The sequence below is a fragment of the Nannospalax galili genome, unplaced genomic scaffold, assembly GCF_000622305.1.
Source record: "Nannospalax galili isolate Female #2095 unplaced genomic scaffold, S.galili_v1.0 scaffold879, whole genome shotgun sequence".
NCBI classification, from domain to species: Eukaryota; Metazoa; Chordata; class Mammalia; order Rodentia; family Spalacidae; genus Nannospalax; species Nannospalax galili.
Genome location: NW_008346261.1, coordinates 4108379 through 4123943, shown reverse-complemented (window position 1 = coordinate 4123943; position 15565 = coordinate 4108379). Strand labels below are relative to the sequence as shown.

The window sequence follows — 15565 nt, the reverse complement described above, 5'->3', positions numbered from 1 at the left end:
CATGGGTCAAGTAGTGCTGACCAGGTCAGGTTCTCTGAATCTTGGTGTTCAGGGTTTTTATTTGTGGCTTATCACAGTGCTGTCATGGCTGACCTTAGTTATTTGGTCTGCAGCTCCCCCAGAGGTCAAACTGACGCAGCAATACCCAGGGCCCTCACTGTAAAGCACGTTGTTAGCATAAACCATCTGGTGAGGAAAGAGGCCTCAGGGAAGCGAAGACAGTCTACAGGCAGTGTACCACAATGGCTTAGAGGCTATCTCCCTAGAGTCTTTGAAATGTGAGGGGTTTTCCAAGATGTCTTCATCCCAGGTCAGATAATGGAACCCTTTAGAGCCAGACACATAATAAGCACCACATGTCATTTTTGTTTCTTCACAGGGCTGAGGTCTTCTTTCTGCAAGCACCCATCCGTTGTCACTACCGCAACTCTACAGAATTAAGTGCCTTCAATTGATCCCTTTTCCTCATTACTTATTTCCCAGTCTGTTTCATGACAGAGGGACGTGCATTCCGGTAGCTTTCTTGACTTTTCTGTCTCCTCACCTTTTCCTCCCAAAGGAAGAACTTCCTGACTTGTGAGTTTGGAGAAAGAGCAGCACTTGCCCAGGATACCTTTCTTCCTCTCTCCCAAGTTGTCCCTCTACAGCTGGGTCATTCCACAGGTCCACAGCAACAGCCCTTTGATAAGGGACCCTCAGCTGTCCATCTCTGCCTATAGTGTGCCTAGAGATGACATCAGATTCAGTGATAAGGTCTCAGCCAGCCCATGTGGTTAGAAGACCCTAAACCACAGCCCAGGCAAGTTATCAGCTATAAAGGGATGTTTAGTCTCCATAGCTTGCCTCCTATTTATCCTTAACTTGTTCTTAAACCAAGCAGGAAAAAGAGGGGTAACATTTATTAGGCCCCTCAAGCCTCAAAAATACATTGAGTCTTTACAGTGTTAATAAAATCATCATTGAGTCTTTCCTCAAAATGTCTCTGACAAGGTCCCCATGTTGTGTCCCCTTCTTAGGATCTCTTGGCCTGTCCCATGCTCTGGCCATGCTTTGGGCTGTCTAGGACTGTCTAAAAATGTAGGAACAGAACTAAACATAGATGACGCCAAATGTAGTCATACTGTCACTAAACTCCTAACCTCTTCTCCTCTCATAACCTGCCATACACACACATACACACACTCACACACACACACACACACTCACACACCATGGTTCCTCCACAGGTGCATGGCAGGCTGAACCTGCAGAGACTCAAATCCTTTCCTCATGAGTTAGCCTTCAATCTGCATAAGGTGGATGAATACTTGTAAACCTTTTTTTATTAGCCAATAAAGCTCTCCTTCCCAGTTACATTTGAACACATACACTCACACCCTCAAAGGTTTAGGGGTGTAGGAATCTCCTCTAAGAAACAATCCTTTCTCCCACTAATTCAAAATTCTATTTCATCTACTCTGGAAGTATATATCAGACCAAAACATCATAAGCCTTCCAAAAATACTCCATAGTGGTTAAGAGCACAGATAGCCCTAGGTTCAAATCCCAAGTCTACCAGCTGTGACCTTGGGTAAGTTACCCAGTTTCTTTGAGCCTTAGTTTCCCCAAAGTAACAGTATCTATCTTTAAAGGGCCAAGCACGGTTGATGATTGTAAGCTATTATATTAGTAGTAATATTAATATTGCTAAATTACCACGGTTGCTGCTTCAGCTAAACCTTCACAGCAGAAGCTATCTGTAGTTAGAACAAGGAAGCAACCCTTCTTGGGAGATGGTTTGTGGATAATATTGCCTTTAACCATACGTCACCAAGGTCCTTTGGTTACATTCACTGTGTGTTTGGATCTTATTTGAGAGAGTCTATGGGTGAAAGAGGAAGATTATGAGGCTGCAATAAGAGGTCAGAGGGCAGGGACCAGGTTGTAAGCCCTGAACTGGACAGACCCAGGTGCTCAGTGTTGGCTCTGGCCTCTGGGCCCTTCACTTTGGCTAATGTGATAGCAGCATTTTGGCGGGGGGCAGAGAAAGGGCCCATGAATCGACAAAGAAAGGCTGACTGGAAATAAAAGGCCCAGTGATGGGTGGTGATCCCCAAATCATGCATGCGATAATGACAGAGCTCCAGAAGGACTGGTCCAGAAGCGGTTTGATTGGTTCCAAAGGCAAGGTGGGACTTGGGAGGCTGAAAGATGGCGAGTGAACACATGTGACCTAGATGTAAAGCACTTGACACTAGCATAGAGAAGGCGTTGGGGACAGGGTTCTGCTTCCTGTGGCCAAGTTTACCATGTAAAAACTACAGGGCCTACCCCTCAGAAAGTGCCTGAAGAGGAGGGGTGGGGTGTGCATTGTCTGATAAATGGCCAGACGCCCTGACAACAAGCCCTGCTCCTTGACTCAAACACAGAAGTCAGTGTCACTGCTTTATCGTGCCATCTTACAGGTGTAGCCACCAGTGCACCAGCACTCAGAGTTCCACCCAAACCGATCTGCCTGTCTGCAGGCTAAAAGGAGAAGAAGCAAAATTGAGCAAAAGTGAGAGAGAGAGAGAGAGAGAGAGAGAGTCCCAATCGTGAAAGCAGACAGGAAAACCAAGCAGAGAGGTCAAGTATTATAGAAGTTCAACTATCCGAGGCCATTTCAGTGTGTGGGCAAACCCTCTCACTAGGCCCCATATAGACCATATAGACCACCACACATTAACAGGTCTCACATAGACCCCATATAGACCATATAGACCACACATTAACAAGTCTCAGTAGACCGTGTGTTAAGTGACAAATCATGAGAGCCTGGAGTCATTAAAAGAAAGATAAATCTATTCAACACAACTAGTTTAAGAATATACAAGAAAAATGCTGTACATCCAAACAATGTTACCATTACAGACAGGAAACAGTTCGTGGTGAAGGTCACAGGTGTCTGACTAGTGTCTGGGGCCTCCTTCCTTGGTAAGGCTGAAAAAATGGAACTCCATCATTAAACCATACTTAAGGTATTTTTGCTTCTCTGCAAGATGTTATTTTGGTAGCAGGAAAGCAATAGAAATAGGGCAAGGGAAGGAAGTGGGGACTTAGCATTTGTCCTCCTGTTAAAAAACTATCTTCCAGTTGGTCGCCAGTGCCGGCACAGGCCGCTCAGTCAGCCTGGGTCTTCCTGATGGCAGCCAATGGGTGGCCGCCTCTGATGAGCAGCGTCTTCTCCAGCCGCTGGCACTGCTCCTGCAACTGCTTCTCCCTAGGCAGGAGGAATGTGAGCACCTTGTTGCGCACAATGCCTCGGTCCTCCTCCTCCCTCAACCGCTTTACTCGGGCCCCCTGCTCCTCTTGCTGTGCCAGGACACTGTTCATTTCACAGAAGGTATCCTCCAAATAACGAATGGCCTTCAGTGCCTCCTTCTTAAAGTCCTCCAGCTCCCGTTGCACTGCGACCACCTTCTGCTGCAGGATCTCCAAGTCTGCTGGTGGAGGGAGGCAGAAATACCATGACTGGGCCAGGGAGAAGTCTCCAGAGTGGAGCCTGCTCTCCACCATCTTCTTCCCCTGTAAGGTATTCACCTTCATGAGAATGGAACCTGCCTGAAAGAGGGTTTCCATCACCTCCTTCTACCAGAGAGGAAGCCAAAGACCAGTGGAGTCAGTTATTTTTGGCTAGAAGCACTATCATTTGGAGTGGACAGACCCTCTGCATTGTGACATCAAGGCTCCTTCAGCCAATCAGGAGGAAAACCCTCATTCACTACTTTGCATTACTGTAGCTTCCTTGGTTGATAACCTACAGTTCTACCAGTGCTTCCCAAGTCTTCCGAGATGTGGGTTCTCATCAGTTCTTTATCCTTCTAGAACCAGAGCTCAAGCTCTCCTTTAACCCCAGGGCAAATCAAGTCCCAGAGAGGGAAGAAAATAGGCCAAGACTCGGCAGACCAGGTCAGACTCTCAGGTTGCCAAACCTGAGTGGCCTCCAACCCCTACAAGGAGCATGGAAGGATGGTCTTAGAGTGTGTCTGGGCTTTATTACATCACCAATAAGAAAAGGTCATTGTAAGAGAAGATGCCTGATCCCTCCAGCTCAAAAATGCAAGGAGTAATCTGATCCTGAGTCTATATTCTACATGATCTTTGTGTTGTGAGAAATGTACTTTTGAAGAATGGTCTACGGAAGTGGCTCATTAAGTATCTGTGGGACAAAAATGAGTCATTCATGTTCCTTCAGTAAAATCTTCCTGATGCTCACTGGGTTCTAGGACCAGGGAACATGTGTGAGCAAGTACACGTTCCCCAACATATCTGAAGTTAACAAATAAGAGAAACTCGTATAGAAGGGTGAATCTCATGTTTTTATCTGATTATTATAAGAGGAAAATGTTTCTAGCTATTCCACATTTGGCTCAGTCAAGAATGAACCTCCGCCTTTGCAGATTGCAGTCTCTTGCCAGTTTTTCTTCTGGGCTACAGATGTCTCCCCAATAACCAGCCTTGAAGCCAATGTGTCCAGAACTGGATGGATTATCACTTCACCAAAGGTGGTTTCTGCGCTGCTGCTGCTGTCCTATGAATTATCCTACCTGGGATAGCAGCTACATTCACACCAACAGGAAGAAACCTGGTACCATGGTTTGAATGTCTGTCCCCTCCGTAATTCATTTTAGGATGTATCATCCTATCAGTATTAAGAGGCTTTGAGAGGCAGAGTATTCTTGGGTGGATGCCGTTATTTATGGAGTGGGTTCCTTATTATGAAAAGGTCCATCTGCCCTCCTTTTGTTTCTCCTCTCCATTTTGTCTTTCTGTCACTACTACCTTTCACATGGGCTAACACAGTGCGAAGGCCGTCACCAGACACCAACACCTTGACCTTGGACTTCCCAGCTTCCAGAATTGTAAGGAAACAAATTTCTGGTTTTTATAGATTTTCTAGCCTCTGGTATTTTATTTTATCATTGCAGAACAAAACTGAGGAAGCTGCCTGGGATCAAGCTAGACCCCTTCACATCTGAGTGGCTGCAAGGGCTATTGAATCTCACATCTCTGAGCATTCCATCACAAACCACCAGCACTAAAGTGCCAGTTTTGCCACCTATAACCATGTCTCCTCGATAGATCACCTTATCTTCTTGAGCCTCAGTTTCCTTCTCCAATTTTGTGAGAGCTGTGGTGTGCTGTGAGAGAAAAATAAAGCTCTGATGGTAGTTGCTGCCAATTTCCATGGTGTAAATATTCCCAGCATGGAGAATTTCAAGCTACCAAAATGAACTCTCATGAGCCTGGACAGGCTGCCTCCAAAGCACCACAGAGCCTAGAATGAGGGCTGCTGCCTTTTCTGAGATGCAGGCTGAATATCTAATATTAGTTGAATATCTAATATTGAATATCTAATGTTAGTCATCACAGGGGGCATATTGCAGGGAAGTTTGTGGATAGATGAAGGGGGAATTATGAATCACAAGAGGCTCTAGTTACTGAGATAGAGTGCTAGATAGAAAGAGTACCTACGTTGGGCATGGTGGCACATACCTTTAATCCCAGCACTTGGGAGGTGGAGGCAGGTGGATATCTCTGAATTTGAGGCCAGCCTGGTCTACATAGTAAGTTCCAGGCCAGCTGGGGCTGCAGGGAGACCCTGTCTCAAAAAGACAAAAAAAGAAAAAAGGAAGGAAAGAAAAAGAGAGAGAAAGAAAGACAAAGAAAGAAAGAAAGAAAAAAGAAAGAAAGAAACAAGAAAGAAAGAAAGAAAGAAAGAAAGAAAGAAAGAAAGAAAGAAAGAAAGAAAGAAAGAAAGGAAAGAAAGAAAGAGAAAGAGTACCTACTTTTCTAAGAGCCAGGAGCCCTAGAGTCTGAACTATCTGTGTGATCCCAGGTCAGTCGCTTACCCTTTCTGAGCCTGCTCCCTTGACTACATTGTGAGAGGTTTCTCTGCAGACTCCAATACTCAAAGACCTGGCATAGTCTACTTACTGCCTTCTGCCTCCTGTTACTTAGGACTAATTCTTCCAGGTCCCTTAGGCACAGTAAACTCCATGAAGGCAGAGATTACGCATTTCTCACCCTGTTTACCCTCAAGTGTCCTGCCTGCTGCCCCACACATAATGGCACTCAGATAACTAGATGAAATCGAATTTCATTTTGTAGGTGGCTGGCTACCTACAAATATGGGGTCCCCTAGCTTTTCTGCTGACAGGATGACACCTACTGGTTTTCACAGAAACTGCAGCCTCTGGATTCTACCAAAGAGCGGGTAGGGTTTGGGAGCTTATAGAGACACCATGGGGTCTGTGGTGTATTTAATTAGGGGTGTGTGTGTGTGTGTGTGTGTGTGTGTGTGTGTGTGTTGGGTGCATAAGTATTTCCTGAACCAGTGAAAGGAAGAGGGAGGCTGTGTCTGTCCTCTAGTCTCATCCTGTTTCCCTTTCTCTCGTTTACTCCGTCTGTCTTCCTCTCTCATTCTCTGCCTCTTTGTCTCCCACAGGGAACGGTGGAAGTCACAACCGAAGCTGTGACAACAAAAGTCACAGAAGTCAGCACAGGACAGCATTTTCTCCACTTTGTTTCTCAGAAACAGAAAGGACAATATAGTAGTCCCCATCTATAGGAAACTGAGAGCCAGGGAGTGCTGTCACCAAGCCTGGTGGCCTCAGGTGCCTGCAGGACAATAACTCACACTGGACGTGCAAGTTCTGAGTGTCCTCCACCGGGAGTGTTCACAGTCAGGCCTGGCCTTCCATACCACATTTCCTCCCACATATCTGAGGGATTAAGACTGCTGATCTATCTGTTCCCTTCAAGATATCAAGAGAAAGGAATTTAAATTTATTTTTATTTTATATGTATGAATGTTTTGTCTGCATGAATGTAGGTGTACCATACTGAACCTTGATTTCAGACTTTCCGGCTTCCAAAACTAAGAGAAATAAAAATCTGGGTGTTTTATTATTATTTTATGTTTATGAATATATTGCCTGCAAGACCTTGTCTCAAAAAAGACAGGAAAGAAAGGAAAAATATATGTGTGTGTGTGTGTGTGTGTGTGTGTGTGTGTGTGTGTTGGGTGCATAAGTATTTCCTGAACCAGTGAAAGGAAGAGGGAGGCTGTGTCTGTCCTCTAGTCTCATCCTGTTTCCCTTTCTCTCGTTTACTCCGTCTGTCTTCCTTTCTCATTCTCTGCCTCTTTGTCTCCCACAGGGAACGGTGGAAGTCACAACCGAAGCTGTGACAACAAAAGTCACAGAAGTCAGCACAGGACAGCATTTTCTCCACTTTGTTTCTCAGAAACAGAAAGGACAATATAGTAGTCCCCATCTATAGGAAACTGAGAGCCAGGGAGTGCTGTCACCAAGCCTGGTGGCCTCAGGTGCCTGCAGGACAATAACTCACACTGGACGTGCAAGTTCTGAGTGTCCTCCACCGGGAGTGTTCACAGTCAGGCCTGGCCTTCCATACCACATTTCCTCCCACATATCTGAGGGATTAAGACTGCTGATCTATCTGTTCCCTTCAAGATATCAAGAGAAAGGAATTTAAATTTATTTTTATTTTATATGTATGAATGTTTTGTCTGCATGAATGTAGGTGTACCATACTGAACCTTGATTTCAGACTTTCCGGCTTCCAAAACTAAGAGAAATAAAAATCTGGGTGTTTTATTATTATTTTATGTTTATGAATATATTGCCTGCATGTTTGTGCCATGCAATGCCTAAGGAGACCAGAAGAGAGGGTCAGATCCTATGGTTGTTAGCTGTCATGTAGGTGCTGGGAATCAAACCCAGGTCCTCTCTAAGAGCAGCCAGTGGGCTCTTAACCACTGAGCCATCTCCCCAGCTACAAGTGAAAGGAATTTTAACAACCCTGTGACCTTAAACACCATTGTCAGGAGGGTCCACTGCCCCAGTCTGTTTCAGCTGATTACAGACTCCCTGTGTCTTAAGATGATCAGGGTGGGGGGCACAAGGGGTCTGGCAACTCCACAGAGACCCAGGCCCTACCTTCTGAGAGTCTGGTTCTGTCTGATGAGGTGAGGCTCACAGGTAGCATGTATTAATGGTTCCTGAGTTGGGCACTGGGTCTGAGAACCATTCCTGCCAGATCTGTCCCCAACTCGAATGGAAACCACATGACTCCCCTCCTCCATGTGCTTCACCTTGGTGAATAGGGTAAACCCTGATCCTCTGAGGAATTAGAGAGGACATGAAGCCCACTCCTGCCTCTCCTGTCATTCCTTTGTCAAGTAAGGAAAATTCAGAAGCTAGAAGTTCTTGTGCCCTGTTAGAATGGCATTCCTAACGGTTTCTACCCTGTACTGGGCTAGAGGGCTGGAGCGCCCAAAGTTGGCTCATGTAGTCACAGTTTCCTTCCTGGGCCAGGGCCAGACTAGTCCCCCTAAGGCACAGGCTCTCAATAGCCGAACCAACTGGGATTTTGTACTCAAGCAAACAAAGAGGACCAGCAGCCAGCTGTATCTTCTACAGAGCATGGGTGTATTTTAAGAAAGGACCTGGCTTAATCCTCAGATGAACTATTTATGTCACCTTTCAGACAGCATGTCTATCTCTCCTCATCCCCAAGGAGAAAAAAGGATCGGGGAAAAGAACAGAATTCGAGTAGCATAGCCCACTCCCCAAAAACACACAAATGGATATTTCTAAGGACAGAGGACAGTTATTGGTCCCGGCCATTCACTCTTTTCCCAGAATCCCCTGGACCTGTGCCTCTCATGGTAGCTACACTGGCCTGAGTGAAGCTATTACACAACCAGCCTCTTCTTACATGTTCCAAAAAGGGTTTTCCAGCCAGCCTTCCGCCCACCCATCCATCAACCTATCTATCCATCTGCTTGTCCACTCATCCATCTACCTAATCATCCACTCATCCATCCACCCATCTATCCACCTAGTTATCATCCATCCATCTATCCATCCATCCATCCGTTCCCTTAGCAGCATCCATTGAGTGCTTACCCTGTGTCTGCTGAGCTGGCAACAGGTGTTCAAGAAAGAGAACAAGGCACAAAAGATCCTCTTCTCAGACAACCAGCATTTGACTGGAAAGAAAGAGTAATACAAGTAATAAACACGTAAGACCAAGGGCTGGCACTGGGTCCCTAAAGGAGAGGCCAAGCCAATAGGAAGCTCTTGGGCTGGGGTAGAGAGGTAGGTTGGCAGTCTGTGTGTGAAGTGATGCATTGGGTAAGACAGGATGCATTGGGGATAATGTTGAAGAAGGAACATCAAGGGGACAGCAGGATCGAACTGGAGGAACCAGAGGAGACCTGGACCATGCTGTGTGGCTGGAGGAAAGAAACAGCAGGAGAAGGAGGCAAGAAGAAAGGCTACAGGACCAGCCAAGGAGGAGCGGAAGATGCCTCATGCCCCGTGCTGTGTGTGTGAAGGCCATGAGGGGCTGCTGCAGCTCTGGACTATTTCCAGCTCTACAGCTGATATTCCAGGCTGGGGAATGGGAACAAGACAGTGAAGGGGGTAGGAACGAGGATGAAGAACAAAACTTGGTGCTGTTCACCATGATTAATTAACCCAGCACCAGAGCCCAAGGCACAGTGCTAAAAATACCTGCTTCCCTCTGAGATGCGGCAGCTGCCACCCAGCAACTTTTAGCCATGCCATTTGTCATAATTCGACATTGCTAAGGAGTGTCCACAGGGCTGTGTGTCTGCAAGAATTGGACTCATCCATAGCCCACAGCCAGCTGGTCCTCAGAACCCATCCATGGCACATTCCTACCCTAACTCTTCTCCTGTCTCTGGATGTGCCTGGCGCCTGCCCATGTCTGTTGCCTGCTGCTTGCCTCTCCTCACGGATTGGAGCAAAGCTGCCTCCAGAGGTGGGAGCCAAAGCATTCTCTAGAGCAGGAATGCATCCTCGGATGCCAAGTTTTGCACCACTGCAACCCTGCACCTCGGATTGCAGCCATCTATCAGAGGCCCTGCCAGCCCAGGGCGGCACTTTAATTAAAATATGTAAAACACGCTGGTGGGAGTTGGCTCTGAAGACAGGAGCCTGTCTTGGACAGGAGCAGAGCAGGCCAGCCCAGCCCAGCTTGGAGCTGGCCCTTCTCCAGGCAGGGAGGAGAAGCCCCACTGAAGGCTGGAGTGATGTCTGAGAGCCCCCATCCACTCACTCTGGGGTACAGAACTTACCTGAAGCAAGAAAACTTAAAAGAGAGCCATAGCAAGTTCCCCAAGAGCATACTGGGAAGGGTGTGACATTATGCCAGCTGCCAGTCTTAGGGGTTGGAATATTCTATCCCCACTTTCAATGTTAATTTCTTTTTAACTAAATTTTTATTTGTTTTTATTTATGTGTATGAGTGTTGTGCCTACACAAATGTAAGTGCACCCATGTTATGCAATGCCTGTGGAGGCTGGAAGAGGGTATTGGATTCCTTGGAACTGGAATTATGGATGGTTAGCTGCCATGTGGGTGCTGGGAACCAAACCTTGGTTCTCTACAAGAGCAGCCAGTGTTCTTAACTGCTAAGCCATCTCTCCAGCCCCAGTACTAATTTTCTTAGACTGTTATGAAGCTGATACCTGATGTTGATATAAACCTTAAAAATGCAGAACTAGAGATTAAATTCAGGGCCTTGCATTTATTAAGCAGGTGTTCTACCGCTGAGTTATATCCCCAGCCCTTTACTCGTGTGTGTGTGTGTGTGTGTGTGTGTGTGTGTGTGTGTGTGTTCAGGAGTAGATGGGTGCTTTGCACCTGTGCATACACGTGTGGAGGCCACAGAACAACCTCTGGTGTCATTCTTCAGGAACCTTCCATCTTGTTTTCTGAGGCAGCGTCTCTCACTGGCCTGGGGCTCACCAAGTAAACTAAGCTGGCTGACCAGCAAGCCCCAGCAATCTGCCTGCCTCTGCCTCCCTAGCACTGAGATTACAAGCCCACACTGCCATGTTCTGCTTTTTTATGTATGTTCTGGGGATTAAACTCATGTCTTCCTGTTTGCAAGGCAAGCACTTTGCCAAGTGAACCTTCCCCCTGCCCCTGGCCCCCGACTAGGTTCTTAACTTTTTTTATTTTAAAACAGGGTCTCACTGAAAAATTCAGGTGGGTCTTGAACTTATTCTGTAGTTCAGAAAGGCCTTCAATTTGCAATTTCTTGCTTCAGCCTTCTTAGTCGATAAAATCTTCTAGCTAAGTCACCTCTGTTTCCCAGACTAGCATCTTTCCAGGCAGACTCTTAGTTTGGACTGCTCCCTGTGCTGAAGAAGAGTGATGGAGCCTAGAGCAAGGAGGAGCAAACTTTTTTACAAAAGGTTTGTACGAAATCAGAAAAAATTGTTTTAGATCACACAAACTTCTTTCTTAATCAAGAAATGCTACATGTATACATTGCTTTAAGCATCATTTAAATCTGTTTCTTTGTCAGTGAAGGAATCCATGGTCAGTACTGAAAAGTCAGAATGCACAGAACTATCTAGAGCTGTGCTGACTTGCATTCTGCCTGTGGCAGGTTTTATATGCAATAATGTGGCCTGTGGGAGTATGGAGGGATCTGTGGCCAGGGGAGCAAGTTGGATCCTGAGCCCCATCACAGACTGAAGACAAAAAACAGAGAAAGAACCCCCTTAGGAGTGCTGGGTCTGGAAGAGCAATAGACATGGGTATTATTTGAACAAGTTTCTTGTGGAACTGTAGGAGAAGGCAAGAGGTACCAAATGCCAAGTCAGCTGTGGCTTCCCCTGCCTACTCCCAGCTCCTCCCCATGGGAGCAAGGAGGAGGCGTGCCCACCAGCTCCAAACTGACTCCACAAACTAAACTGCGGCAAAGAAAGCCACAGCGGTTCCTGCCGTCTGTACCCCTCCAGCTGGGTGCAGCCTCCCAAGCCAGAGCCAGAACAGCCCACTTGCATGTTCAGGTGTCAGGCTGAATTATATGAGCTTAAAAACCAAATCCCCCTCTTCCTGGGTTACTCAATTGTCTGCCTGGCAAGGCAGGAGATGAGCGGTGACAGACACCAGGGCCTGCTGGTTGCTCTAGACAGAGCAGCTTTGATCACCTGGAAAACTCCAGACACCAGGACTCCTAATGATGAGTAATGAGCCTGAATGGAGGAAAGTTACCCAGCACCGCTGGACAAGCCCAGCTTCCATAGAAGCCTGGGGCCCAGGGCCAGGGAGAAGGGTAGAGCCTTCTAGCATCTTGGTGAGGAACGTTGCCTGACTCCCACTTATGGCCAGTCTCACCACCAGTCCTGCAGGATCTTTCATGAAGCTGGAGGTTTCTCGGCTTCAGCACTTGTCTCTTTTAAGAGTTGGTTTGAGGGTCTCTAGTGGCCAGAAAGTATCTTTGTATCATTCAAGAGTACAGAAGGTGGGGCTGGAGAGATGGTTCAATGGTTAAAGGCATTGGCTGCTCTTGCAGAGGACCCTGGTTCGATTCCCAGCACCCACATGGCAGCTAACAACCATTTGTTAACTCCAGTTCCAGGGAATCTGATGCTGTCTTCTAACCTCCCCTGGTATTGCATGACATGGGTGCACTTACATACAGGTAGGCAATATGCTAATGCACATAAAATAAAAATAATAAAATGCTGGGTGTGGTGGTACATGCCTTTAATCTCAGCCCTCAGGAGGCAGAGGCAGGTAGATCTCTGTGAGATAGAGGCCAGCCTGGTCTATATAGTAAGTTCCAGGTGGGCTGGGACTAGGGAGACTCTGCCAATAATAATAAATAAATAAACAAAGTATTTTTAAAGAGTACAGAGGGTGGAAGCAGGAAATTCAAAAGTTCAAGGTCATCCTTTGCTACATAGAAAATTCAAGGCCAGCCTGGACTACATGAAACCCTGTCTCAAAAACAAAAAAGTACAGCTTCCTCATTCACCCATTCATTCATTCACTCGTCGATCTATTGAATGTTCAAATGGGTCTTCTGTCCTATGGAAATTTATAATCTATTGTGTCAACAGGCTCTAAAGTCCAGCACATAGGCTGGGATAAAAGTTCTAAAAGGGTTGACTGGAGGGTGAAAACAATCACCTGTAACAGGGGACTCTGAATTAGTCTATGCCTTCTAGCAGCAAAGGGTGGAATTCAAAGATCCTAGGACCTACTAGGCTCGGGGTTTGTGCTGGCTAGCTTCAGTTGTGAACTTGACACACTTGGATTGAGGGGAGCCTCAACTGAGGAATTGCCTCCATTGGACAGGCCTATGGCCATGTCTGTGAGGCATTTTCTTGATTATTGAGTGATGTGGGAGTGATGTGGGTGGTGCTACTCTTGGGCAGGTAGTTCTGTGTTGTAAAAGAAAGCAGACTGAGCACAGACCAGGGAAACAAGCCAGAAAACAGCATTTCTCCGTGGTCTGTGCTTCAGCCCCTGCACTGGTTTCCCTCCATGATGGACTGTAAGCTGAAGGTAAAGCCTTTTCCTCCCCCCAAGTTGGTTCTGGTCAGTGTTTTTATCACAGTTGTGGAGAAGAAAACTAGAACAGGGTTCAATCAGAGAGTGTTAAAACTACGAAGATCTCCTGAATTATTTCCTTGAGAATGAGACCTAGACTTGAACAATGATTTTTAACTCTCTCCCAAGATGATTTTAATGTGCCCCAAAGTTTGAGAATCTCTTGGTTTACCCTTCCATGAAGCCAAAAGGAGACAAGATTGATGTGGACCCCACTAACATCAGGGCAAGAGGATTCAGAGGAAGAGATGCAGGTGAGACTCAATACTGGGAACTCCCCCAGAGTTTGGTTGAACCCCAAGCCTAGTAGGAAGATTATGATCACTGCTAAAGTTAAAAAATAATTGAGCTTGCGGACACCTGACGCTTCTTGGAAAGAGCAAAAATTTCTAAATGGGACTATTAAACATAACCTGGGTCAACTTGTTTCATTTATTGCTTGATAAATAAAGCAGTCTGTCTTGTCACTTTCTGGTCTCTTTTCCTTCCTCCCTAGATTTGTCCTGGGGTACTCTTGTAGGAGTCAAATGCTTATGCCAGATTGCCTGGCCTCTGTCCTTCATGTGGCAAAGGAGGAGAGATGGAGTTGGTTCTTTGCAGTCAGGCCTGGGCCAGGCAGGAAACAAACTTGTTCAAACTAGTAGCTAAGGAGGGAGAGAAAAGGTCAAGTTCAAAGCTCCTGGTTCAGAAGCTTTGGGTGGATGTTTTCCCTCTTCACAAAGGTTCACTTGTCAGCCCACCTGAAATGGGAAGAGAGGAGACCCAGGCAGCCCCTGCCCCACCTTCCCAAGGGAAGTACCCTTGAGTGGCCTTTCCTATTCAGGGCAGCCCTGTTTCTTAATGTGTGAAATATTCACAGCACCTCTAACAGTCCAAAGGCAGCTAATGAGACGGTTCCACAGTTAAGAATGCTTGCTGCTCTTCCAGAGGACCCAAGGTTGACTCCCATCATCTATGTTGGGCAGCTCACAACTGCCTGTAACTCCAGTTCCAGGGAATCAAATGCCCTCTTCTGGCCTCAACAGCAGGTATTTGGAGAACATACACACAAATAAAAAAGAAAATAAGTCTTTAAGGCTGGGCAAGTGCCTTTAATCCCAGCACTTAGGCAGAGGGTGGGTTGATCTCTCTGAGTTCAAGGCCAGCCTGGTCTACATAGTGAGTTCTAGGACAGCCAGGGCTACATAGTGTAATCCTGTCTCAAAAATCCAGAGAGAGAGAGAGAGAGAGAGAGAGAGAGAGAGAAAGAGAGAGAGTCCAAAGGTTGAAAATGAATGAGAAACTTTATGTGCAGGAGGCATCTAACAATAGGGGCTGGGAAGATAACTCAGGGTAAAAGTGCTTGCTGAGAAAGCAAGAGGACCTAACTTCAAACACCCAGTACCCACATAAAAGCCAGGCATGGCCACCCATACCCGTAACCCCAGCATTTGGCGGAGGGAGTAGGTGGATCCTGAGAGTTTACTGGTCAGTCAGCCTAGCCAAAATGGTACACTTCACGTTCAGAGAGACCCTGTCTCAAAAAATAAGGTGAAGAACAATAGGGGAAGACACCTGACATCGCCCTTTGACCTCCACATGCAAACACATGGGGCGCACACACACACACACACACACACACACACACACACACGCACACACACACACACAGAGTAATGAGTAATAAATATCCCTCATTGCACCTCCCTTTTGAAAATTTTCTCCCAGAATGTTCAGCATTTCAGATGTGCTCTTGAATTTTCTTCTTCCCAGAGGGACACACTATGAAATAATTATCCACTGGGCATCACATCATGAACAATAATTTATTAAAAAATAAACTACAGCCTGGATGTAAACACACACACACAGAGTAATGAGTAATAAATATCCCTCATTGCACCTCCCTTTTGAAAATTTTCTCCCAGAATGTTCAGCATTTCAGATGTGCTCTTGAATTTTCTTCTTCCCAGAGGGACACACTATGAAATAATTATCCACTGGGCATCACATCATGAACAATAATTTATTAAAAAATAAACTACAGCCTGGATGTAATGGCGCAGGCCTTTAATCCCAGCACTTGGAAGGCAGAGGCAGGTGGATCTCTGTGAGATCAAGGCTAGCCTGGTCTACATAGCAAGTACCAGGCCAGCTGT

At 46.3% G+C, this 15565-nt stretch overlaps 1 protein-coding gene across 2 annotated transcripts in view; it reads right to left on the bottom strand.

Moving 5' to 3' along the window:
• Positions 1–3044: 3044 nt before the first annotated feature.
• The window catches only part of Ccdc182 (coiled-coil domain containing 182), a 71344-nt gene continuing 58823 nt past the window's right edge, over positions 3045–15565 (bottom strand). Inside the window, exons 2-3 of one of the 2 annotated variants that reach the window (XM_029568121.1) lie at positions 8955–9037; positions 3045–3543 (exon numbers count right to left, since the gene is read on the bottom strand). In XM_029568121.1, coding sequence (XP_029423981.1) covers positions 3139–3534 — 396 coding nt within the window. In that variant the 5' untranslated portion in view covers positions 3535–3543; positions 8955–9037 and the 3' untranslated portion in view covers positions 3045–3138. Of the gene's footprint in view, positions 3598–8954; positions 9038–15565 lie in introns of those variants that run through there. The other variant, XM_008842717.2, reaches the window with a different exon arrangement.